This window comes from Mastigoproctus giganteus, chromosome 12 (genome assembly GCF_048544385.1).
Source record: "Mastigoproctus giganteus isolate SK-2022 chromosome 12, ASM4854438v1, whole genome shotgun sequence".
Taxonomy (NCBI): domain Eukaryota; kingdom Metazoa; phylum Arthropoda; class Arachnida; order Uropygi; family Thelyphonidae; genus Mastigoproctus; species Mastigoproctus giganteus.
Window position 1 is genome coordinate 120,978,236 of NC_143586.1, and position 24,736 is coordinate 121,002,971.

The 24,736-nt window shown below is 35.6% G+C and overlaps 1 protein-coding gene across 1 annotated transcript in view; it reads left to right on the forward strand.

Moving 5' to 3' along the window:
- Positions 1-24,736, forward strand: part of LOC150077376 (uncharacterized) — a 105,193-nt gene that overhangs the window by 14,981 nt on the left and 65,476 nt on the right. The window contains exons 15-27 of the mRNA XM_090385880.1: positions 1,516-1,796; positions 2,408-2,528; positions 2,813-3,071; positions 3,976-4,255; positions 5,406-5,618; positions 5,999-6,268; positions 6,450-6,587; positions 7,007-7,237; positions 10,647-10,935; positions 12,634-12,791; positions 12,901-13,137; positions 13,329-13,512; positions 16,017-16,302. Of these exons, the coding sequence (XP_090242006.1) occupies positions 1,516-1,796; positions 2,408-2,528; positions 2,813-3,071; positions 3,976-4,255; positions 5,406-5,618; positions 5,999-6,268; positions 6,450-6,587; positions 7,007-7,237; positions 10,647-10,935; positions 12,634-12,791; positions 12,901-13,137; positions 13,329-13,512; positions 16,017-16,302 (2,947 nt within the window). The remainder of the gene's footprint in view (positions 1-1,515; positions 1,797-2,407; positions 2,529-2,812; positions 3,072-3,975; positions 4,256-5,405; positions 5,619-5,998; positions 6,269-6,449; positions 6,588-7,006; positions 7,238-10,646; positions 10,936-12,633; positions 12,792-12,900; positions 13,138-13,328; positions 13,513-16,016; positions 16,303-24,736) is intronic.

Consider the following 24,736-nt stretch of genomic DNA (forward strand, 5'->3'; position numbering starts at 1 on the left):
CCTCAAAACGAAGAGAATCCTGTACTATTTAAAGCGAGTTTTGCAGGGACTAACCATCTATGTTACTAGTATTTTAATAGGGTAACGAGTTCATTTAACCCTTTTCTTACTAAAGATATATTTACAAGCAAATTAAATACAATCTTCAAGAAAACTACAAAGTTTAGCAAAAAAAAACTTAAGGAATCAGAAATAATGTAGGTAATTGATTTCAATTAATATATATAGATTACTTAGATCTTATCAGCGACAATCATTTTTTTACTCACTTATTTTCTAACTTAATTAACAGAAAGGTGTTGTTTTGGATATGTAACAAGTGTATAACATTCTCTTCCATTGATTTTATGTATAAATAGATTATCAAATAAATTAACTAAATCACATTTTTGGCTGTGGCTGCATTGAGCTTTAAAAAAAAAAAACTCAAATTTGACTTCGCAAGCTGCGTGACAAGACTTGTCAAAAGTAGTGGAAGTACTACTGGCCAATTGACGGATGCCCAATGGTGGATCCTACACCATAATAAAATTGAGTTTTTAATCAGAATGTCTTTTGGTATCCAGTTTTTTTTTTTTTTTTTAAATAACACATTGTAAGTAGCATAAATAAACACAAGCTGAAACTAAATATTTATGCTTTGTATTCAAGATTGATTCAAAATGTGTTTCAGTACTGATTTTTTTTGTTTCATGATTAAAAAACCAGTACTCTGAGAGATTTCTGCTTGGAATATTGAAGTTCCTTACATCATCGACGGAATTCAAATTCACGCCATTCCAAAAGAATTTCCAGCGATATAACCACAATTAACAGAAAGGTCTTATTCAATCCTGCTACTAAGGACTCATTTTAATTTATTTCTCCATTTTTCCTTCCGTCCAAACTCGCCGATATTATCAAGATTTTGTTTGATGTGAAAGCTGCACGTAATTTTACTCGCAAAATAAAGGTTCAAAAACAAACTCCAATCAAATAATTTAAAACCTTCCTGGTTCGAACCTTCTCTAATTTGGAATGCCTTCTTTATGTTTTCAAACTTGGTTTAAGAAAATACTGCATTCTCGAAGTATTTTCTTAAACGAATTTCACAATAAATCACTTTGTAAAAGAAGTAAAATCATTCGAAAGATTATTTTTAATTGTTAAGATGAAGTGTCTTTGCATATTCTTCTTATGAAACTTAGTCACGATAGCAACGCAAAGTCCTCTTTTCTTATCTTCTAAATGCCTCATACAGCCTGTGAATCAAGGAATCGTACTCGGTTGTAAGTGTTTATATCTAAGGAAATAACTGAAGATTTTGGATTGCTTTTGGTGATTCTGACAAAGGGAGAAAGACTGGCCGTATTATTTTTTTTATCTTATTCGAACTTTCTTTTTTTTTTTTTAATAATTAAGGATAAGTCTTTTAATGGTAAAAACTTTAAATTTAACTGTAGTCAGTAATCTTCGTAAATGCAGTTGCATTTAAATGTGCCATTTTCTTGAATATACCACTATTTCCTCTTTCAGAGGAGTACGGATATGGAGGACTTACACAGTTTTCATACATCGCCAGTAACGACAGCTACATCCCACACAATGCGTACCTGAGGTTTAACGACTACATCTACGGAAAGTCACGAGACACCTTTGCCATCGGATATCAAGCTGCTGGACTCGAGAAATATTTTGACAAAATCTTCGGTCCTGAGGGAGTTTTATATGGAAAGACTTCCGTATTTGATGTTTTGAAATCGCTTTCTCGGGATGCTGCAACTGCGGATAATAAACTGAAGAGCATCAACGAAAAGGTAAGCGCCGTAATAAACCTGTTTGTTTAAAACAGCCACAGCAATTTTACCTTTGCTTTGCAAGCCGCATTAAGAACGACTAACCAAATGAACACTTCTAATTATTGAAGTAATTTCGATTACTTTTTAAAAGTAATTAAAATTTAAAAAATTATAATATTTAAAACAATTAGAATTATATACAATATTCCTGTAGAATATTTATATTAAAGTACCAGCGTGTGGACTTTATTTACTCACCGGAGTATGCAAGAAAGCGATACGTTATTCTCGATGCCTTTTCGTTAATATTCAAACTTTTCAATATGAAATTAGTAAATAATTGTTTTTAGTTCACTTGATATTACATATTACTAACCGATTCTACCTACACAATGATGTTTAAATATTACTGCTGGATTGATTTCGAAATCAATCCAGCAGGAATCTTCACCGCACCGAAAAATTCAAAATGAAGGATTCTTCTGGTTTCTGTGGAGCTGACATATTTTTAGTTTATTTTAGTTTAGATTTCTGTGAATTTTTTAATGTTTAATCTAACACAAATTACGTAGCACATTTAAAATGCAGTTATGTTATAAACACTTTCTAATAATTTTCATTTATTTCAGTTGCATATCGTTCCACGGGAACATAAGCATGCCAGTGGAAATATATTCATCAGATCTATGGGAAATAACGTTGCCCTCTTCCAGTTTGACGATAGCGCTGTAGAGAAACTGCTTCAAAAAGGTATGCTCCTCCATAGGTAATCTGCACAAATTTAACTAGTTACGATATGATATGCTATTCATTATTATTAGCTTCTTTTATTACGAGTGTCACGCTAACTGGCATCAATTAGATCACGCTCATTTAATTTAAGTATGCACTTCCTATTTTTTTAAAAAAAGAAAATACATACCATTAATTACTTCATTTTAAATATTTAATGTACACCAAAATTAAAAATTTAGCAGTAAGCCTGAAATACGGCGCTGTTTCTGACTATTTTCTGCGTATAATTTTTTATGTAGATGGACTACACCTTCCAGACTACGCTGCGAACTTGAAACATCTGGGAAAATTCAACTGGAATAAACTAGCAATTGGGGATGATGAGCTGGTATTATTGCCAAACGAAGGAGGTGTACCAATTGTGCACCATTTCCAGCAATCTATCTATCTCTCCTACAGAAACAAGGATATCACCCTTGACATTGATCCAAACCTGTTTAAGGAAGGCAGAGATGGCCAACTTGCGGACGCAAAACTCAAAGTCGAAGGTCATCTTTTGTAAGTATCTTTCGCTCATTGATAGCAATTTCAATCGGTGATATCATTTTTGCCAATTTAAAAGTTTTAGGACTTTTTTTTTAATCAGACATGTTCACCAGATATCATGTTTCAGTATTCGGTAAACTGTTGAAAGATGGCGTTTCATTATTGGGGCATCACGAAGAGTATCACGATAAACTGAGTGTGCCCAGACAGTTTATTTTAGTTAGGGAAATCGAACATTCAATTGAAATTCCTAGCCAATCATTTGATTGAATGCTAATGGTAACATTGGCTACTTTTGGAACAAACTTACTACAACAGCTTTCAGGATTTCTTTTTCCTGAATTAAATTTCTTACGAAGAAGAATTTGCATTTGTTCAGGTTCGTTTTGATTACTGGATACGAGTCGTAAAACACCTTGAATGACCTAAACGAGATAAACCATGATCGCTTCAGGAAAAAAATTTAATCAGTTGTTTATCGATATGCCCGTTTATTTATATCAAACTCTGTTCAGTTTAGTCAAATAATCTCAGAAAGAAATTATAGCCTTAACCGTGAGATTAGTTGCAATTCCAGTATTAAAAAAGGTGAAACTAATAATGCAGTTATATTTATCCATTTGAAGGATACTATAGCGTAATATACAGATATGGTAGGCGTGTTAAATTACATCTACTATATCTCATATAATGATCCAACAACATTTCCAAAAAACTAAAGCCAATTATATTTAAGGCATTAGTTGAACAGGTTAACCGAGCCTATGATTCCAGTTTATATAGTTCACAAGCGTTTAACACTTAATATGTAGGGGAATCAGTTACACCTTTTGTTTTTATTCACTCTTCAGAATGTTTTAATATCTCCGTATGTTATTGAATACTGTTATTTTTTTTTTTTTTGTCTTTTGATTAGAGCTGATAAGGAAATTCAAGCAGGTCTAAGTGCTCTCCTGCCTTTCTCACGCCAAGCGCTTACTGTGGGTTCTAGAAGGCGCCACTTATTTTCATTGCCTCTGAAAGGTGAGGTTGGTGTTGGTCTAACTACTCCAAGAGTGACGTTAAAGTATGAACCTATTCCTCATGACCTCTATCATGTTCATTATGAGCCATACACTTCTATTGGCCCATACAGCAGAGGCTCTGATGCTGTTCTCAGTTATCTTCCTCTTTTCCCCAAGGATCATTTGCATGCGGTAAGTTATTCGTCACTTAAATACCATCTACTGATCAATATTAATAAATGAATTTTCTTAAGTTCTTTGTTTATACTCTTACATTAAGTTTAAATTTAAAAATACATTTCACAATTCACATAAATGATGGATAGACGGCTTTAGGAGTAATTCGGGTAATACACGTTGTATCTCAGACCCGCTTTTTGATTCCAAGTAATTTCGATTTTCCTCTTCAAAAACAGGCACGATGCAAACTATGAGAGTCAAGGTAATGATTTAAAAATGTAATAATATTAAGAAAGGCAATAATCTCATTCAGTATTACTACTCAATGGGTGATCCATGGTGAGAATTAATTCTCCACTGTGTTAAGGGTCTTTTACCCTTTCGGTTCACACTTACAGTGAAACTTCTTTAAAACTTCACATTGGGCCAGAATAACTGTTCTCTAAGGCCAAAATCTTATTCTATAAGTAGCGCTCATAACACATAATGTATTAAAGAAAGAGTCACGTTTCCTCCAACTCTTAAATACCGCAGTCTACTTAGCTTGTAATTCTGAACCAGTTTTCCCTCCCTCTCTCTGACACCAAGAGCTAAATTTTCCAATTTAATCAATAACAAAATTTTAATACATTTTAAATTAACAAAATAATAATAAAAAACACGGCTAGTTTTTTTTTTTTTTTTTAACTATAAGCCAGTAAATATGTACATGTCTGTAAAAGATTTGATAATTCCCACGCAGGTCACTGCAGTCTGCCATTGCGTTTTATTTACAACTTTGACAATTTGAGGAGGAAATTTTAATAGTAAATTATGCTCAGCTGACATTCACTTTCTTGGTAAATAATTTATTCATCCAGAAAGCGATTTTTTTTTTTTTAATTTCAGATATTAATCTCAAATTAAATTGGGACACGGTCTCAAGCCTAGACAAATAGATACTTGTCGCATTTGTTGAATATTTATAGATCAGTAACTAATTACTTTTACACAATATAATAGCGTAGCTTAATTTAATTTATTATGATACTCACCTTTTTATAATCTGCATTATTGTTGGAATAAATTGGATGATAATTTTAAATTTAAGTTAGCGATTACTTTTTAATTTTACTTTTTTTAATTTTACTTTTAATTGATTACTAATTACTTTTATTAACAGTACAAAAGAGAATATTTCCATGATTTCTTGGGCTCTGGTTTCACTGTGCAAGGCCTTCATGACAACATCTGGAATGATTATGCATCATGGAAAACGTTTCTCCTTGAAAAGGACTTCCGTCAAAAATTCTACTACTTCTACACAAATCCGCACTTCGAGCCATACTACTACAATATCTCCAGAACTGCTCCCGCCAACGATGTCACACAAGAGGTGAGAAGCCTTTGAATTCGTCAAATCTAAGATAAAAATATAACTCAAAAGCAGCAGCTGTCTATGTTTATGCTTAATAGAACAAATTCAGGTTCTGCTTATGAATAATCTTTCATCTATTCGAAGATGGATCCAGTTCAAATTTAACTGCTTTTGAAATATTTCGTTCATTAATACCTCCATCGTTTAAGACTTTCTGCCTTTATTACGAAGCGTGAAATCTAAGAAGAGATGGTGAAATAACTAAATTTAATCTTGGACTGTAGAAAAAATACATTAAAAAACTGATTAAAATATATTACGTATAGTAGTACATTTCATTCAATTTTCTTATCTTCAAGTGCTCATCTGTAATAAATAACCAAATACTTGTTCCACAGGTTGAGGCCATTTTCACATACAGCCACAGAGACGAAAATGAAGGGCAATCCACTTGTGATGTCGGCAACAGCCTACCTCTCGATGAAAAAGACAAAGAAACCAAATTTTCTTGTCAGTCATTGAAAGTAGAACTTTCTGGTAGAGGGACAAAGGAGCGAAAGATAGAAGCAGAGTTATCTTACAGCTACAGTGAAGATTACCTACACCATCTACTCAAAGTAAACTACGACAGAACTCCGTTCCATGCGTCTGAGAAAGAACACGTTAAGGTAAGTAAATGCGTGCATTTTTCCAAATAAATTATTCATGTATAATTTCGGAAAAAATTACAAAAAGCCTTATATACAATTTTAATTCAAAAAGAATCGTTAAAGTGCTTTAAATAATCCTGTATCTCTAGCTATTACCTATTATAACGATGAATTAACTGCTTACCATGTCTGTTATAAGGTGTGCGGCTCTGGTTATGTCAGTTATCCCCATCACGACTATCGCAAACTGTACAATCTTGACATTGAAGAAAACAATCGCCCTGTAAAGACTCATCTGCAAGTTGACTTCGGAAGTGACTGCAACCAGGGTAAACAGGTAATTCATATTACATGCATCCAAGAAAATTGATTAAAGCAATGTTTACATATCATATTAATAGGTAGAATTATTAGAATATTAACATTAGAATATTAATATTAGAAGATTAACAAATCAGATTTGAAACAAATTCGACTTATATGAAGTCGTAATTTTCAATATCAGTAAGGTATTGTTTGCGCGTATATGAATGAGCATGAGAAATGTCACAGGACTAAGTCTTAAATTCAAATTTTATTTATTTTAAACAGTAACTTTTAATTATTGTTTTAATTTAATTAACATGTACGTGATCAATGCGGACTTTGCGTCTCATATGAAAATTAATAAAGTATAAATAAACGATAGCGTTTGTTTTTTTATGTGATTAAATATTCGCTGGTGTAAAGCTAACATGATTCTTTTGTATTGAACAGATTACCATTGATGGAGTTATCGAGAGGACAGAAGAACAAAAGGAGCTGGACAGAACACGGGAAGAAAAACTTGATCCACATGATCCGGACCACCATAATCTGTATGGACATTATTATCAAGCCTGTAGGGAAGCCAGGCAACGTGGCCTCAACTACGACTACAACTGCCTTCGTTACTTACAGCTGGCAACAGAATTAAATAAATATACGGTCGACGTCCGTTACCAAAATGTAAGTAGAATTTCGGTGAGCAGATTTTTGTATTGTTTATACCAGTGGTTCTCAAACTTGTGAAATCTTTAGGCCTCAAGTTAAAGAACCCCTTTTAACTTAAATTTTTTAATCCTCAAACTTAGCAAAATTGTTTCGATGCTGTAAACTGTTTTTAAATATGCATTAGAAATATCGTATATTATTAACACAATTTGGTAAACACTGGTTCATAAAATCGACAAATATTTTGAATTGTGTGAGGTTCATGAAGAAAATACCCTCAAAACGATAGGGTTGTTTTGGATTCTTAGTATTATAGTGGCTAAACGAAGCAAGGAAGCAGGCCAAAAAGTGCCTGTCCAATTCCGCTTTGAACTTTATCAGACTATCCACCTCGACCACTGTTGCAGGCAATTCATCTAATGGTGTACATCGCTGCCCAGAAAATAAACCATGAGATCCAGCCTTTTGCTATTCCCAAAAATTTTATATTTGTGCCACCAGATTCTTCTCTCTTTTGCTAATGAAAATATCCTTCCTTTGTTCATTTACTTACTTACTCACTCCCTTCGAGGCCTTATATACCTCTGTCAGATTTCTTCTAAGAAGTCTAGTTGCCAAACTTTGCAATCTACACTTTGTTCTTTATATCGACACTGATTTTCACCAATTTGGTTGCTCTTCTGTGAAACCTATCTAGATGTCTTCAAGTGTGACTTCCAGATTTTAACACAGTAATCTAAATTCTGTCTCACCATCGTCTTATACCACAGACATGACATTATGTGCGCCTTCCTAGCCGCTTTTTACACTGCGCAGAAAATTTCACGTTTTAATGAATCGTAACCCCTAAGTTTTCTCCTGGACCACTTTTAACTCTACTCCCTCTAGCTTGTAACTCCTAGATTTCTGTTCACTAAGTGCAAAACCTTACATTTAAAAGCATTAAATTTCCGTTGCCATTTTGTAGGCCATTTGTGTGACTGACGTAGTCAGTTTGAAGTAGAATGGGGTGATTCTGGTCGTTAACCACCCTTCCTACCTTTAAATCAGCAGTCCGACAACTTCCTCGGCATTCTCTTATCCATACCATTGAGGAAGATAAGAACCAGAAGTGGCCTCAATACTAATAATTACACTGGTCTACTCTAAGGTATGTCCATTTATGAATATTCTGTCTTCCTCTAATCTTTAATCTTTTAGCCAGCCTCCGATCCAGCGAAAGACCTTGCCATTAATCCCAATTTCTTCCAGTGACCTTTCAAAGGGGAACCGTTTCAAAAGCTTTACTAAAGTCAAGTAAATAATATCAAAGTTGTTTCTTGCATCCAACAGTTTCGTAACTTCGTCAAAATAATCGTCTAGATTGGTCATGCAACACTTTCCCTTCGTGAACTCATATTGTGATCCATTAAGGATACTTTTCTATTGAAGCGGTCCTGTATTTTATCTTTATTCAAAGAATCCACGAGTCTTATTACCACTGAAGTCAAACTCACTGGCATGCAGGAACATCATGATGCCGATTTATTATTATTTTTTTCAGTTTCATCGAACACAGTGATTTTTTTTTTTATTTATAATTTTAATATACAGATTGAATTATGGTGATAGTATTGTATATATTTTTTTATTTATTGTTTCTGAAAAGTATAGCTTGAACTTTTTATACATAATATAAACTAATTATGGTTGATTTTATAAGTTCATGCCATTTGTAACATACACAATTTTGATAATTTCAGTTGTTTTTCCAAATAACTCAATTTTTCATAAAAAATCAATTATGCTGCTCCATAACTAGTCTTATCCTGAAAAATTCAATTCATAAATTCAATCAGAGCGAAATTTATCGTAATTGTTTTTATTTCTCCATTTACATTTTAGTTCAGGACAGTAATTTTATATGTTAACTTAAAAGATCGAATAAAATAAAACAGCAAATTTAATTTACACCGTTTTAACGTTTCTGAAAAAAATACATAAGTTTTGGAAGGAACGCCTAAAAGAGGACTTACATCTGTATTATAAACACAGGCAGAAAAAATGTGTTAAATGTGAAGAAAACCACCGATCTCGCGAACTGTTACGCGACTACCACAAAACTAAGGCAGTAATAAATTAGCATTTGAAGTCAATAACACTTTCCAGTTTGTCTGGCAATTATGAAATAAAAATTTGGTGGGCTAATTTGTTTTTCTGCCCCACTAGTCATCTTATCAGAATTTCTCAGCAGTGAATACTGGATCATCCGATGGCTTATCCTGAACCAACCAACCGACTCAGTGATGCTTAGTACTAACCTGAAAATCATTCTTTGGAAACAACCTATTATTGCTAGGAACCTCACTGCATTTTCTCGAACTCATGACACGTGAGATCGACACCCCTGATATCTACAGATCCTGACAGACCCACAAGAACAACGAAGGAGGCAATAACAGTCGACAGCTCTCTGAACTCAATAACCTTGACTGCCTTAAACACGTCTTCCCGGATAATACAATTCCCTCTTGCAACGTGCTCTGCCTTGAAGTTGATAAGATGACCAGTAAAACAAATGTCCAAATCCCGTCATCACAGACATTCCTATATATCTAGTACTAATGAAGGCTTTCCATAGTGATGTGTTCTTCTAGTTCTGTTTTGTTTGTTTAACCAGTTGCCTTTAACTGAAAAACTTTCACAGATTAAGTTTAAAAAATGAACTGTGCTCCTTCCAATAAAAGAACACTACGCATCTAATATCCTTAATTGGCTAAGTTGTACACGAAGGGCATAGCCTCACTCAGTACGCAGCACTGGGCAAAGTGAGTTTGCTACTTAGTACGTCAGTCTCATATTGTTCAGCATTCCGCCACAAGTTAGTATAGCATTGCACTACTAATTAAAACGCACCTTTCTGGGGTCTCGTCAGTAAGCAGGTAGGCGCATTGAAAACCTGAACAAGCCAATGACAGGAAATATCCACAATATGGGATGCGAGAAGGTGAATGAATTAAATGAAGTTAAATAAAGCCACAAGTTTTTTACATAGCCCTTCCCCTAACACCCAATTACAACGTTCACTTTTACTGCATCCCTTTTCTATAGATGTTTCTATGGGCACCGTTCTGATTTAGCACCTGAAATTGTACCTATTTCTTCTAATATAACCCAACATGAATCTCAACTGGTGTCAACCAATCACTTTTCAACTCAAATTCACAGAATTAACTGTTCCTTTTCCTCGTTTATCTTTTTTTTTTTTTTTTTTTACTTTCCTGTAAACTGCCACTACAAATATTCAAGTCCATTCACAGTATTAATACTTTCCAAATAACCATTATTCCTCGAAGTCACCATAAAAAAATGAGTTATTTATTTTTGAAAATAAACTGTACATAAAACTTCTGATCTTCGGATTAATTATAAATTTTCTTTACAGCTTCCTGTGGCGATCAAAAATCTCACACATGCTGCCGGTGCAATGATCAGACACTGCCTGTTCCCTAATTCGGATATAAAGGTGTTCGATGTAGACAGTCCCGAAGGCCAGATTCGCATTGAAGCTAACTTATCAGCGGAATATCCAATTATGGATCTTCGCGTGTACAAGCCGCACGAAATCTCGCACTACACGCACGTGCATGTTCCAAACTTAGAACGCATTAATACCTACCGACTTTTCAACTATGCTGATGAAGAAATGTATCCCCACGGATATCACCAACATGGTGAGTACTTTATTTCGATTAATTTGAGAGAAAAAAAAATGAACAAAAACAGAACGACTCCCACTTCATTTATTATTATTATTTTTTTAAATTTCAATTTCCTTCATTCTTCTTTGAGTTTTAAGGACATGCAATCTGACTATTCATCTCTATCTCTATCTGTTTCTGAGGAGAGCACAACCGAGAGAGAGCTGAGAGTAAATTATACCCTATTTTAGTATTTCCAATTGGAAATTCATTATTAACAACATTTATTGTGTTATTCAGGATTGTATGGTTAACTGGAAAGGCAACTTGTGAAATTAATGGAAATACAGTGTTCCAGAAGAGACTGGATTATTCAAGTTTCACAAGCATCCTGCCTAGTAAATTCAACTTATTTGGTTAATAAAAGTAAAATACATAACGAGATATTTCCTCATTTTAAAAGTGCGAATTGTTTGCTCTCTTCAAAAACATGCATTTTTAGAGAGTTTCACTGCACCGGATTCCACATGTAAAAAACTGACGTCAGAGAAAATTTATTTTTGAAGAAACAGATGTCTGCATTTTATAATAAATCAGTCAACTACTGAGTGCCGGGCACTCAGGATGAAGGGTCCGTAGTCGCGAATGGTCGCTAGTGTAGTATCTCAAATAGAGAGCTTTATGGTAACTGAAAAATGTTTCTAGTACCTGGCCTTGGCCTAAAACTGAGGGACTAACGGAAACGTTGTCTATTTGAGTCTTTCCAGTTGTTGTGAATGACAAGGGTGGGAGAAGCGACTGGCAGGTTAAGGCTGTGCAAAACTCCGCGCAGACACCTCCCCACCAACGCCGCCTCAACACAGTCTCTCTCATTATCTCCTTGCCGGGACAACACCAGCTTTGAAAATTGTTAAAATATACTTCTCATCGCAAAATTTATAAATGACCTTTATAGAGTTTTTACCTAACTATTTAGCAACCTTTTTGTCACCAAAGGAGAGTTACGTAGTACAAAAAAGCGCGCTATCGCAGTGCAATAATTTATTTTTATTTTTTTTTATTTTAACACAAAAAGTAAACGAGATTTAAATCGGAATAGTTTTCCCTTGATAAGCATCGAATAACGCATAGCTAATGTGATTTTTTTAATTTTTAGCTCCATTAGCGACGGAAATAGAGGGGGAGGACACGAAAATTACTCACATTTTCCTGTCTGGCGCCGCCATTTTTAATTTTAAAAATATTTTAAAATTATATTTTAAACCTATTCGTTGAGCTCTTTCCAACGGTGTATAATCAGCTATAGGTTGTCGACAACGTTTTTGTCCCCCCCATATTTTACCCCCCCCCCACTTCTCAGACAAATTTTTGTCAACAACGATCAATATGGCGTTATGTTGGCCCATACGATGTACAAACCCACGCAAAATTTCAAGTCAACAGGTTGAGTGGTTCCAGAGATACAATTCTTGGACGGACAGACAGACAACCGAGTGACATTATAAGGGTTTTTCGTTAGACTACAGACCATAAAAATGCTGAAAGGTGGGAACCCATAGAGATTATTGGTTCTCGTATTTTAGTCATTGTCTCCTCACTCTTTATAAATTGAAGTATTGTTAATATGAATAAAGAGTAGAAACAAAATCAAGTTGTGTACTCTTAAGTTTTTCCACTCCACAACCTAAAGAACGCAAGTATTTAAAATAAGTGTATTTTTTTTTCTTTCAGCTTTCTGTTCTGTAGAAGCCGATCAAGTTCGCACATTCGATGGCGCCAATTACACTCTACCTCCTATTCAGTGCTACAAACTAATTGCCAAAGATTGTTCACCTCAGAATCTTTATGCAGTTTTGGGAAAGAAAGTCACTCATCCCACGTTCACTAAGGTAAGTATTTATAAAGTAATTTTGTGCGCTTCAGGAAGATTTGTGAGAGCTATCAATATTAAACGATGGAATATAAATCAAATCACGTGTATGACTTTTATTTTTAAAGGAAGCCCGGGTCTACATAGGCCAGGAGGCTGTTCAGTTCCATCCAGTCGGAGACAATCTAGAAGTTATGGTGAATGGGCAAAAAGTAAGAGAGACACCGGACGTGAAACCTTATCATCACCATGAGCAAGATGGACGAGAGGTGTTTGAGCTCACCTACAATGGTCTGTACTACACCCTCAATTCTGACCGCTATGGAGTGACCGTCTACTACGATGGTAAAGCAATCAGAGTAGAGGTAAGACTAGTTTCCCCACTTCCCCCAGAAATAAGAAATTCATAAATACGTTAATTAAAAAGGAAATTAGACATAAACAACTCTAATTAAACCAATGTGTAATAACTTTCTATATCAAAGCGTAATTGTACTGGGTACGATATAAAGCAGCCGAAACTTTCAACAGAGAGTTGACATTTTTTTTCCATCAGGTGTCGCCCTACTACACTGGAAAACAATGTGGACTGTGTGGAAACTACAATGGCCAGACTAAGGATGAATTCCGAAGCCCGAATAACTGCATATATCACGACCGAGAGGCATTTGCATACAGTTATATTGTCTCTGAAGGAGGCTGTCCAGTGCCATCTTACGAGGACGCCTGCATCCCAAAACGTGAGTCATTCTTCTCTTTTAAATACAAGTTTTTTCTCTTTTAAGATAGATTCTCCTGATATGTTTATTTGCTACCGGACCTCTCAGTATATTATTTAAGTCGGCGTTCGTTGCTTTGCTGTCAATCACAGCTGCATTACAATCCTGACATGACATTTTTTTGCAAACAAACACTTTTACTTAGAATTATCCATCCAAGAAGACTTCCTTTTCTACCTGTTCTTTTTTCATTATCCTCTGCGGGTTGCTGCATACATATTGATTGATCAGAATAAAGAGCCAAAGAAATTTCGATGGCTTCATCTAATTCTGGTTATTTTTCCTTAGCTCTGCAATGCCATTGGTCCTTGCTCTGTTTGCGAATTCTCGCCATCCGAGCATTTTCTTAAGTGATCGTGTTTTTTTTTTATGAAGATTCAATGGCAGAATTTTCGTGGGCAATCTCTTATTGTTGGACTCTCCGCGAAATAGTGCTCTATAACTGTAGCCAAAATGCGCATCTTCAGGAATTGTGCAAGTATTTCTTTTTTGTAACATTTATTCTTGGATACGTGTTTTACCATTTTGCGAATATAGAATGGCAAGTGATAATCATCGATTATGAAGACTACGGAACAAAGAAGCATCGAATATACACACGACAATGTTACGTGCAATTTCAAGCTCCAATGAATGGGCGTGTCGTTCTATGGGACTTGAAACTGGTGATTTCCTTTTAACATACGCTTTGCGAAATGACCTGGGCTGTCACGCATATCGAATACAAGTCCTTTCAACTAATTTCAAATTTCAGAATTTTTCACTTGATGAGTAACGAAGTCGCTTTCATTTAAATATTCAGTGTTCAGTTATAAGTAAAATTCTTTTACAGAACCTTATAAACACGTGCATATTTAATTTCACTTTATTTATTTTAAATATAAAATATATTTTTTATTTAAACGTAATATTTTTATTTACTTTTAATTTATTTTATTAAATATGGGCCGAGTTCCCTAAAAATTGGATGATGCGATCTGCTAATTCAACTGTTTCGAAATGCATGCTTTGCTTAATACGGTGTAGAGAAAAATCTTAGCGATTGTTTAACACGTTCAAGTTTGTTGGATGTATACAAATAAAAATGATTACATGCTGATGGGGTGGAATGTCTGACAGACTGGACATTTACAAAGGTGTTTTCTTCCACATTTTATAATTATATACACATTGTGATAATAATTAATGAGCGTCTCTTTGGTTACATATAGTGGTAAAAAATTACAAGTGGCACCACTTGGATTTCAAGTTATTTTGTATTCTGATTACATCGCATGCAATTAGAAAGTAAATCTCATGATTCGACTAATGGTGCGTATATCTTAAACGATAAATAAAGATGAGACCACAGTAACAAATAAAAGTAAATATGATAAGGCAAATGAAAGATCGTGGTTTTTGACGGTTTACAGAAAACCATGATCTCACAACGCCAGTCATGACCACTCTCTCTCTCACAGCAACAATGAATGTTTCGGCTGCGCCTCGAGGGCACCACAATATATATATATATATATTGTGGCAATTATGCTAAAGCAGTGCCGCGACAACTAGATATTCAGTGGGAGACACTCCAAGTTCAATCGATCTTTTCTGCAAATATTCCTTTCCAAGATCTGTCTGCTGCACTGATAACTCCTCAACAAAGCACCGACTTCGTTCTGTGGTTTTTGGTCAGGATGGAAGTGGATTATATGTAGCCTTAAACAATACGAATATCCATAACTGTTGGGTATGGAGTGTGCGCAGAGTATACATGGGATGTACGAGGTGTACATCAACCAAGTTCTTGTACACTGTCCATATTCAATTGAATTTTTCAATATTCAATTGAATTTCTTAATTAGACCAATTTTTTTGAGGAAGTTCAAACATGCAGTCCCAAAATGTACTCCGTTATGGATGATCGTTTTGCGATTTCCGACGTACCATATGATTCCTTCAAAAGAATTCGGACAACTGTCTTCGTGCAAGATACCTGCTTGGTTGGAAAAAAATTGCTTAGGGCTACATTTTAGAATGATTACAATTTCCCATTACAAAGCATGCTGTTTCCAACGTTCGGTCATATGGCTCGAGTAATATCCAACAAGGCAGTATTGTACTTCCAGCATATTTGCTATACAAATTTCGAACTACTTTGTGCTTTTCGTTTATGCGTTGCCTAGAAATTTCATTTCTGAGAAACTGACGGTTTGTCGCTGGACGAAACTATACATTTTGTACCACTCTACGATATTTCCGAAATCGCATCTTCTATGTGATCTCTAACAACCAAACATCAACCGTCAGCCTCTCTCACGGCGTCGAAGTATGGCAGTTCCATCACTGTTTGCCACCCACAAGCAGCCAAAGTGACGCACTTGAATTATAACCATTTGAAAATAATCTTTACTTATCACATTTAAAAAACTGTTGTTTATGGTTGAAAGTTTTATTAATCTTTGTTTTTATTTCTCTTCCAGATGGTGCCGGCTGTACTGACCTTCGCAATCAGGTGATCCACTTAGTAAAGCGTCGTGTCCCCCATGTTTGTTTCTCCACCGTACCACTGCCAGTATGTGTACCAGGCTGCAAAGAAGCCAAGCGAATCTCAAAAGAGGTTTCTTTCCACTGTCTACCCACATCTGATACGTTCGCAACCTACTTAACAAAGCAGAGTAAGCGGCGCGTGCTTCATGAAGTCGGAAAGAAGTCCGAAGACCACCGCGCCCAAGTGAAATATCCTGAAAGCTGCCTCAGAACAAGCGTGTAAAGTGCATAAGCGTCATCCATCTCCGTATCTTCATTTTCTTGTAATAACCTCAATACAAGCCCATGTACAGATTTATCGCTTCGTGATTAAAAAAAAAAAGTATTTTGCCTTTTATAATATAGTTGTAATGTTATTCATTCCAGAAAAGATCGAACCGATATAATCTAGTATCATACGTAAAGGGTGCGTATATCTTAAACGATAAATAAAGATGAGTTAAATATATACGCACAAAATAAGATTGAAAACTTCTAACACAGAGATGCTTATACGATTTCAGTATTTAAACATTATAACAATTTTGAGAAATTCATCTTTTCTCCAATAACTTCAATTTGTTCACAACTTGTGACGGGTGGTCTTCGATGACTCAATATTTAACTTAATATTTATATAAAAGACCATTCTCTGAAAATCCCTGTCTCGCTTGCGGGATTCAGGAATTTTTCTTGATCCCAATCCTTGCAGCCAGAAAGCTGAGAAAGCGTATGGTTACTAGAACGTGAAATTTGTCAGCACTTAATATTAATTGTTCTTATTTATACTCCAACAAAACCATCAGAGAAGTTCACAGAAAATCATGAATAAAATAAATCGTTAATCGTATTTAGCAGTCACGGGCTTAAACCACGGCACACTCAAACAGCGTGCGGTACTGCACTCTCGCTCTTGACCACTTGGCTACGTCAGACCTGCATTTTTTTGTTGCTGGGATTCGAACTGAGGTCTACGTGCTCTATGGCTAACTGTTTAAACCACTGGGTTACTGAGACATATTTTACCACCGCAATCTATACTCGACTCCGAGCTGTTCAGAGCACAATTGGAATCTTCCCCCTTCCTTATAAAGACTCTGCCTTAAACTGGCAGAATGCAATAATAAAACACGATTATTTAAACCATTGAAAACATTAACCTACCGATTGGAAATAAGAAACAGAATACAGAAAAGCATAATGCTAGGGTAGAGAGGTGTATATTAAGCAAATTCAGGAAAGATGATTATGAAAACAGTAACTAAAATATTCAAAGTCCAGCAAAGTTATGACAATAAAGCCTTGAAAGATGAGTGCGGAAGAGAGATGGCACTCCCTAAGTGTCTTTACGTACGTAAAGGATACTCGGATGATACTCTTTACGTACGTAAAGAGTATCACCCGAGTATGCAGGAAGTACGAGTCCACGTCCTACGAGACGCCAAAGGGGACCATTTAGTAGCCGACGTTTATCTTTCGTATGTGGATCACAGATAATGCCACAAGGATGAATGATTCAAGAAAGACACTTATTTAAAATTAGCCTTAAAAATCATAAAGACTCATTTTGTACGATTAAGCTTGTATCCGTTATAAACAGTTTATTTCATCGCATTGGTCCAGCTTTCTTTAAATCTAGATGAGATTGCTCCGACCATGGAGAGGAAACGCCTTATTTCCACTTACAAAACTGTTTCCGTGTCAGAATAATACTTCTTCACCGAAAACTTCATTTTGTTTATCTTCTTTGTATCGTCCTTCCCACTAAACTCTAGAAGTAAACTAAGTTTGTTTCCAATAAAAAAGATTAGCATGAGCTTAAAGTTTCGAAATTGAAATATTCCTATAATACAAGCCTCAAAAAAGTAAGTCTTTCTACATTATAGGCTAAACTGGATTATATTAACTTCACTTTGTTTGTTTTTTATTATATTTAAATGTTATATATTTAAAAAATTTATTTTTTAAATACGGTATATTGAAAACTAATGGAGTTATTATAATTCTCATAATGTAGGATAAAGCGATCAAAGAGCTTATCCTAACGTAAAATGGTATTATTTTGAAGGTGTAACACCAACAATACAAAGACTACCTCGAAACAATGTTTTTGAAGTTTTTCGAACCACGAACTTTTTAAAATTTGAATTTAATTTCTCCCATCAGCTGATACAGCTAAAAACAAATATCACAGAGCACACTTTCTCATTATCTGAAGCCCTCAATTTTTAAGTTAAAGAAAATGAGGGCTTGAGTTACCTCTCTAAAACGGGAATTTAACCCCACATGGCCACTACCACTCCGATCAGTTTCAGCTTATTTATAAATTGTACCCTGTAACCATTTAAAAACACCTAACATCAACTAATGCTAAAACACGTCGGATAGCTAAGAAGGTGTGATGAAAGTTTCCTCTTCTTGTGGAGGGGTAACTCTTGGTTGCTCTCTTTCGCTGTTCTTAGAACTACAGGTCACATTATAGCATCATCCCTAATTATTATAATATATCCACTACCTTAAGTATTAGTATCAGCAATATGATTCAAGAAATTAAAGGTTATACATAGATTAACTCCTTAATCATTCGGACCAGTTGAGCAATTTAAGTCTTGAGGAAGGAAGATAACTCTTTCCAATCCACCTTTTTTTTCGTAAGTACAGTAGTTCCTAATTTAAATCTTCATGGGATGAGGAACCAGGTGATAATTAGTTCATAACCATCAGAGATGATATTAGCTACAATAACATTTCATTTGTACTTTTAAAAATTATTTAACTGAAAGGAAATAGTTTAATTTAATTATTAGTTTCTCGATGTTCTGTCTTCTACAATGAATGCTTGAACAAACACTCCATATTAAAACTTCAGGTAGAAGTAGATTCTAAGTTACCCACTAAAAATGGAAAGAAATAGACGAAGTCTATTATTGGCTGCTGATGATTAAAAATATAGTAATACTACAATCAGAGGCTTCCTTAAAAACATGAATAAATGCTAAGTCCTGCCGAAGGACACTATTTCAAAATCTGTAATTGAACGATAACATTTCAACTGAGGAGTTCAACAACTGAGCACTACAATTATACAGATCTCTCCTAATTTCTACTATTACAACTCTATCTTTTGTCCCTAGGCTACAATAATTCATCAGAAAAATAGCATTTTCGATTCATTTTGATTCGTATGGCATTTGTAAGTCACGAACTTCAGAACTGCGGTCGTGTTTAGAAAGTGTAACATACAGTAAACAGATGCAATACAACCAGTGGCATTTCCTTTTGACATAAAGAATGAAATGAAATTAAATTTACTCTTTCTCAATAAAGTATTTCTTGAGGAGTACCTTCTGAGGTTATGCCATACGAATTAACTTAACCCATTACTCACCCACGCTTTAATCTCACACCAGTAAGATTTAAAGTTCTGCGTTGTGGTGATTTAATTTGGTAACAAATGCTTTTGAAAAGATGACTGTATTAAAAGATTTGAGCATGCGTTTTATGTTAGAGTTAGTACTATGATCACATTTATTATGCAACATATATCTAAGTAGCCATTTTACTTTATCTGGAAGTATGCAAATTCTGTGATTGACTTCTCTCTGATATTTGTCCAAGTGTGTTGCAAAAAATGTCGTGAAGGCTGGTTATCAAACTCAAAAATGATCTTTTTAACATTCAGTGGTTAGTTTATTTAATCAGTAAATTCATTTCCTGGTGGCATGCTGTTTTTATATATCTATTTATCATTTATATCACTTCCTTAATTTTTTTCTGTCAAAAGAATCAAGGCAAGTTAGGGATAGAGGACAAAACGCCTATGCCTAGTTTGATCACATATACCCCAAGCAATAAAAAATCACACCAAACTCATTCATTACATTACTAATTAAACTGTTATCATTATACTTATAATATCCTGATTTACAATCGGTTGTCAATTAGTCACTTGCGCAAACACATCAACAATTAAATACTTAATATTGTATTTAAAAATTAACTCATTAAATTCTGGTTAATATCAAACTCGATTCTTGGTTGAGACTTATCAAATATTGCTTGATTTATCTGTGAAGGTGCAAAACTTGAGACCAATATCGTGAACAAACATACTTTCAAGAATGGGGTTCGATAACGTATAATGGATTTCTTGCCGAGTTCAGTCAAATACTCTACCTCCCCCGCCCCAAAGTTGTTCGATTTCGTTGAAGGATTTCGCCGATGCAAGCGAGCTATGGACAAATACTGGAATAGCTAGGAGTTATAAAACCTGTTGTGTTCAATCGCATGCAAGAAAGCCATTCTGAGTATTTATCCCCCTCTCCACCATTTTGTACATGGTGAGCTGCAACGGTCAGACAAACGGCAATAAATGAAAGAAAGACAAGATTCCGTAGGTCTGTTCGATAACGAAGAACTAGCTCATAGCAGGTAGTATACCAACTGAACATCGCGACCCACAAGGTTTGGCTGCGCATGGAGCAGGGGGCATGTAGCTATATGAAACGCGTCAGACTGAGTTTTTAACAACACAATATCACCCAGAGCGTTAAAAAAATTTTGCTGTTTATACTCCGGCACGACAACCAAGTCAGTAGAGTTTACAATAAATCGTCAATACAAATATTTATCGCATTTTAGGGGCTTGAATCACGGGCTTGAACCCCGGTCCACTCAAGGAACGCGTGCTATGCACTCTCGCTCCTGACCACTCGGCTACGTCAGGCCTATAGCCTCATCCTATAATTTATTTTACATAAATCAGTCATCGAATTACAAATGGTATGCGTGAAAAACGGTTTATATGTTATGTATCTTGCATTAGTAACACTTAAACCATTGCATAATATTACAAGCCACAAAGATGCGATTTTCACAAATTAACCAACTTTAATCGTATTTAATAAATGATATACGCACCCTTTATCTGTTTGAGATTTAAAACAAAAAAAGGACACAGTTTCTTGTTCTTTTAGACAAGGAAATTGCAGTTGGCTCTGCAGTTTAGGTTGTGGACAACTGCCAAATGAAGTGATTCGCAACCGGCGGTGGCAGGGGATTTCAGGACTTCCTTGTGTCGCCAAAACACAAGGAAGGTGAAAATACTTTAGTACTTTCTTAAAAAGAAAACGCATTCCTTTAAACTCTACATTCAATTATTATTATTATTATTATTATAATTAGCCATATGGTGCATGGAAACCTGAGGCTTTTGCTGCACCAGCCAGAGAGAGAGTGTGTCAGAAGTATCACCATATGTGAGCCCCTGGGGTTAGCTTAATTTAAGTATTTACTGACCCTTAGTCTCTAGCTGCTAAAATTTAATTATGAGATGTTTAGTATAGTAAGTACGTTACATACCATTGCATCCCCCCCCGGTGTGAGGGGAAAAAATTGTATAACCTAACAGAAATGCAGGAAAAAAGCACAAAAACAGTACAAAATGTAAGAAAAAAGTATAAAACCAGAATGAGAGCAGAGAATGAATGAAGATTATAATTGGATAAAATTGCCTGCCTTCCCCAGATGAATGATAGGCAGAGAGCCATAGTGGTCCCTGCATATCCAAGCAGATACCATGCTGTTGCTAGTTAGCTGGCATGGTGTGGGACAGTGATACTGACCAATAGGGCTTGCCACTTGGCCAGTATGGGGTAGAGCAGCAACACAGGCACTCCAATATATCCTTTTTCCTATGATCCTTCATTCCTACCACCTGGGTAGGTTGTTCCCAGGCGCCTCCGTAGCCAGGTGGGAAGGAGCAGCAGTGCGTAGCGCACACGCTTCTTGATTAGACCGAGGTTCGAGCCCGTCACCACCAAATACGGAGGATGCGGAAAGGTCAGGGAATGACCACCAAATATCCCGGGGAAATATGGCCTTAGTTGCTAATGCTCCTAAAAACCAAATAACAAACAAACAACAGGTTGTTCCCTCACTCCCCCCCCCCCTAACCTGGGTGTCTCCCCTCCTGGTGGGTATGCCCACTGCCATCTGTAAACTCCCATTCACAGGCTATGATGAGCATTCGGCCCCGGGGGACCCTCTTCTGTTCCCCCTTTCAACCAGGTGAGCACCTTTAACTACTGCCTCCCCTCTACCACTTTAATCCCCTCCCACTTCCTGTCTTCCCACTATCACCTTCAACTTGTCTTTTTAAATTAACTTTGAATGTAGAGTTTAAAGGAATTCAATTTTGTCCGTGCTTACACATGGACAAAAAAAAATGTCAGTTGAATGTAGAAAAAAAATTAGGCACAGACATCTACCACTTTAAACGCCAATGTATTAATACCAAACGCTTTAGCGAAGTAAGGAACATTATAATACTTTTTTTTCATAACCTTGTAGATTGCATGCAGAACATGACTTGAAATACATCTACTTGGACATTTGACCCTACCTTGTGCTTTGAGAATTAACAGATTTTTTTTTCCTAGCCTGAATAATTTTCACTTTTTTTTTTTTTTTTTTTTAATTATAGACTTTATTCAGAAATAATGTAGACTCACCTTTCCGGGCAGAATTATTATTTTTCTTCACTTACATTTAGTATCGTCCTGATTAATTTCTACACTGTACCTAGTATACCTGCTTTATTTTGGTTTCGTACTTATACTTAAAAACAAAAGAAGTAAACGAAGGACAACATGTATTAGTTCCAACGTTTACAACTTTGAATTCTCCGTCTTAGAATGTAGTGTGTAGTATCTTCTAAGACACTACACATAACAAAATTTTAGGGGTAAATCGTATTATTCACCATTTTGCATTTGGTTTCCATAACTTTTAAGTTTTATTATTAACGTTGCCAAATCTTAAGTTTCTTCCATAACTGTTAGGGATCGACTTACTGCTTGTTCAAACTTAAAAAAGTGAAAATTTCTTTATTAAAACCATATTTGAAATGTTTTATTCTGTTTGCACACTTTTAGAAAACGTTTTACTGTCACAATTTAACTCAAATTAGTGATAAAAGAATTAACAAGAATCGATACATCACTGCCTATTGATTATGATAACAGTAAAACCTATATCATTGCATTTTAACCATTTTCAAGGCTTAAAAATAATCAGTACTCACATTTCTAACTCTTCGTCTCCTTATAAAAATGGTTATTGCTAAACACCAAAGAAAATGGCGGTCGGCGAGGTAAAACACTTACCACACGGTCTGGAACGCGCAACTGATGACAGCGCCATCTTACTAAAACTGCGCAAATCCAAATAATGAAAAACAATAACGCTCGCCACACTAACATTATATTATTGGCCATTATGGTGTAAGGAAGCCTAAGGCTTTTGCTGCAGCAGCCAAAAAAAAAAAAAAATTCCTGAGTTACCCTGAGAGAGAGAGAGAGAGAGTAGAAGGGAATTACCAAGAAAGAGAAGAATGACGATATCCAGCTCAGGACCCTGGGTGTGTCAAGCCCATACTCACCAGATGTGAGCCCCTGGGGTGTGAAACTTCTTTAGTTTTCAATAAATAAAGTGTACTAAGTCGATTATAAGGGGCTTAGAGGGGGGAACAGGTATCCTGTGTGTTATCAGACACTCAGCCTAAAACACTGATGGATCCAATATCTCTCTATTACAGAAGATTTAGGAGAAGTCCGGTTGGCCTGTCTCGCTAAAATCCACACATGCACACCTTCTCGATGGTAAGCCCTGTTACGTCACTTAGGTGGCAACGAACGTGTAGAGTGGTTCTCTTCAAGACGCCTGGTCAGCGTGAAGAGGAAAAGACCAAACCCTCCAGCATATGACAGCACGACAAAACAAATGGCCCTCAGTCCCAGCAGCTTTCACTCCCCCTCTTACGGCAGCGAGAGGATCACAGTGCAAGCAGCGGGTGCTAAGAATCTCTGGGTACGACCAGGCTGCCATGCACGGAAACTGAACTTGGCTTATTATAACGTAAGATCACTCATCATTGAAGACAGCATATTAGAGCTGGAAAAGGAATTAGAAAATGTGAATTGGAATATCATCGGTTTGGCTGAAACAAGAAGAAGAAATAAATCACTTGTAAGTTTATCAAGTGGAAATCTGCTGTACACCAATGGAAACAGTGAAAGTGGAGTTGGGTTTCGGGTCCATAAAGATTTTAAAAACAACATTTTAGAATTCAAAAGTACATCACCAAGGGTGTCAAGACTAATACTCAGGATTTCTAAGAGGTACAAACTAAAGGTTATAATGATTTATGCACCAACATAGAGCCATGATGATGAAGAGGTTGAAGAAATGTACACCGAAATTGAGAGTCTTCTAGATGAGCAGAAAATCCACTACACTATTATAATGGAGAACTTCAATGCTAAGGTTGGAAAAACACAAAACAGTACAGAAAGGGGAATAATAGGAAATTTTGGAATTGGTGAAAGAAATGAAAGAGGTGAAAGACTTGTGGAATTTGTAGAATCTCAAAGACTGTCAGTAATGAACACTTTTTTCAAGAAAAGGGTGAACAGAAAGTGGACATGGAAGAGTCCAAATGGATTAACAACTAATGAAATCGACTTCATCCTCACTAACAGAAGATATATTGTGAATGATGTTACTGTCCTGAATAAGGTAAATGTTGGAAGTGATCTCAGAATGGTAAGATGTACACTTGATATAGATGTAGGGAAGGAAAAAACTGACTCGAGTAAATAATACAAAGGTCTTT